Raw genomic sequence first — 2,500 nt, 5'->3', positions numbered from 1 at the left:
GGTAAGGAGTAGTTTATACACCTTTAACAGTTTAACATCAGAATTCGAGAGACAGTAGACAAGTGTGAATACTCACATGATCCTAGTATTTAAATATCAGCATTAAATACCTTTTTTATACTTCAGTCTTCATATTACAAACCGCTGAACATTCAAAACCCAGCATCTCATAATACAGCTATTTTCCGAACGCATTTTACACACTACAATTACAAGTCCTACAGATTTAGGCATGAAACGCGTCCTACAGAAAGCTCTGTGATGTTTCTAGGTGGCTGACGCTCTGGCTAGTTTCATGACCAGACACAAGTTTGCTGAGGCTCGCAGCGAAACCAAGAGGTGAGCCGGACCTCGGCGTTATTTCATCATGATTAAAAAGCAAGCGGCATTTATAAGCATCAGCTCTGATTTTTAAAGCCGTGTTTCTAATGCGCAAGAACCTACAAACCTACGTTTGTGCTGTCTCGTTCCTCAGCTCCTCATACCCTTTCATGCGGTAAACTCCAGCAGGTGAGTGTGATCCAGACACTGGAGACTCCTTCTGTTATTATAAACATCATTTGAGTTTTTATTGCATCATAAAATCAGACAGCCAATCACGTTCCAGGATGCAAATAGGAGCAATGCAACGCGAAACTTACCACAAATTCCAATTAGGTTTTTTTTTTTTTTTTTTTACAGATTGTATTATAAAATTTACAAAGTAATGTTTTGAAGTAAACCTGGTTTCTGTTTCTCCACAGAGTGTAACAGTACCAGGCCAAACACCTCACACCAGTTCTACTTCAAATCGGCTTAATGATCGTGACTGTCGGGTTGTTTTTCCATGTGCCAGTCTTTTCTGTAATGCTTCTTCCTCAGTGTGTGTGTGTGTGTGTGTGTGTGTGTGTGTGTGTGTGTGTTTGTGTGTGTGTAAAGGCAGTGTAGTGAGTCTTAATTAATGTAATGGCATGTCAGTTGGAATAAAAAGCTTTTCTGGGGGAAAAAAACCCAATAATATTTATTAATTTTCATTTCACAGTCTGACCTACATGTAACATATTGACCACTAGAGGGCAGTAGCTGTGTGTCTGTATCTGTGTGTGTGTGTCCTCTGCAATCAAAAGAACTTGATTCAAGCTCGACTCAGATAAATTGCACGAGACGTCAGAATAAAGAGGGCAAAAAGAGAATCGGTTCAACAAAAACGTGTCTATTTACAATACACAATAAAATGATCGTGCGAAGGCATAAGATGCAAAGATTCTATAGAATCCACTCACATACAAACACGTGTGCAAACACTTGCGGTCATGCTCAGGGCGTATGAAATGCTGTGGTCCACGAGGTCAAGAGCACTTTCGGGGGAAAATATTTGAGTTACTTCTCACACGAGCAAAGAAATCAACAGTCACGAATTTGGCATTTTGTTTGTTTGTGTTTGTTTGTTTGTTTTTAGTATGAAGGCCATTTCGATCCTCCCGGAGCGTCCCGAGAAACACTGCACTCATCCACACTTCAAATACACTTCAATAGAAAAATAAAACACTGCTATTTTTTTTTCTTTTCTTTAAAATGTCCGGGAGAGTTTTCTCTCCCCTCCGCGTCGATCCGCTGGGATTCGGTAAAAGGTGGAATAAAAGAGAATTTCACGTAACCGTCGACAGACGAGCTGATTGTCGAGCGGAACGAGTGCGGCCTTCAGGTTCTGACGGGAATGTCGGAATTACGAGTTTGGTGTCGAATTTCTTTATCCATGGAGGGAGAAAAAAAAAAGGGTTTGATGAATTGTGGGCGTGTCCTGGACGTATTGATAGCTGTAGTCTTATTGGGACGGGATTATTTTTCATGGGGTAAACAATTATTACTGGATCACGTCTGGTTCAGAACAATAAAGCAAAGTGACGAGTTCCTAACACAGATACAGGGTACAGACGTAACGAGTCACGTGGCCTGCTAATAAACGAATGCGAGGCCACGCCTCCTACAGCAAGATCGAGCGATCGGCTGGTATTAGAATGAAGGCGTGTACATGATAAAGACACGCCCATTTCCCTCTGACTTACATCACGTTTTCCCTGTACGAATGACGTCATAACGACTTCAAACGTGAGGAACGTGCACTTCCGATGAGGACTTGAAGGCAGCGAAAGCCGACTGTCTGCTGTGCAGCGTATTTTCCGGACTATAAAAAAACAGCGGAACCTGAATTATAAACCGTTTTAACAACTTAAACTAATTTGAAATAAAATTCCTCAGTTTCCGCACACGTCACGTGACCTACAGCACAGCACAGCTAGCGTAGCATGTAGTAAATAGTAACAGTCTTTATGTTGCCAACTTGTGTACGGCTAGAATTATGCTAAATATTGGTTTATAAGCAGAAATATGTGGAAGAGATGAAGAAAAAAGGGAAGACCTTTGACCTTTCACCATCCAGTAAAAGACTGCACCCTGTTCGGTTACGTTAGCGCTGTTGGTTTTGACAGCTAAGCTAACTGCGCTGGGCTCTCACCATATA

At 41.4% G+C, this 2,500-nt stretch overlaps 2 protein-coding genes across 2 annotated transcripts in view; one reads left to right on the top strand and one right to left on the bottom strand.

Annotated features, from left to right (window-relative positions):
* Positions 1-1,167, top strand: part of LOC310715198 (protein phosphatase methylesterase 1-like) — a 6,703-nt gene extending 5,536 nt beyond the window's left edge. Inside the window, exons 12-16 of the mRNA XM_083521507.1 lie at position 1; positions 272-339; positions 476-510; positions 744-890; positions 923-1,167. The exon at position 1 is cut by the window's left edge and continues 64 nt beyond it. Coding sequence (XP_083377633.1) covers position 1; positions 272-339; positions 476-500 — 94 coding nt within the window. The 3' untranslated portion in view covers positions 501-510; positions 744-890; positions 923-1,167. The remainder of the gene's footprint in view (positions 2-271; positions 340-475; positions 511-743; positions 891-922) is intronic.
* A 5-nt stretch (positions 1,168-1,172) lies between these two features.
* Positions 1,173-2,500, bottom strand: part of rnf150b (ring finger protein 150b) — a 12,351-nt gene continuing 11,023 nt past the window's right edge. Inside the window, exon 7 of the mRNA XM_083521501.1 lies at positions 1,173-2,500. This exon is cut by the window's right edge and continues 714 nt beyond it. The gene's annotated coding sequence lies outside the window, so the exon portion shown is untranslated.

The sequence above is a fragment of the Silurus aristotelis genome, assembly GCF_946808225.1.
Source record: "Silurus aristotelis genome assembly, chromosome: 19".
Classification (NCBI taxonomy): domain Eukaryota; kingdom Metazoa; phylum Chordata; class Actinopteri; order Siluriformes; family Siluridae; genus Silurus; species Silurus aristotelis.
This window is presented reverse-complemented; position numbering and strand designations above follow the sequence as displayed.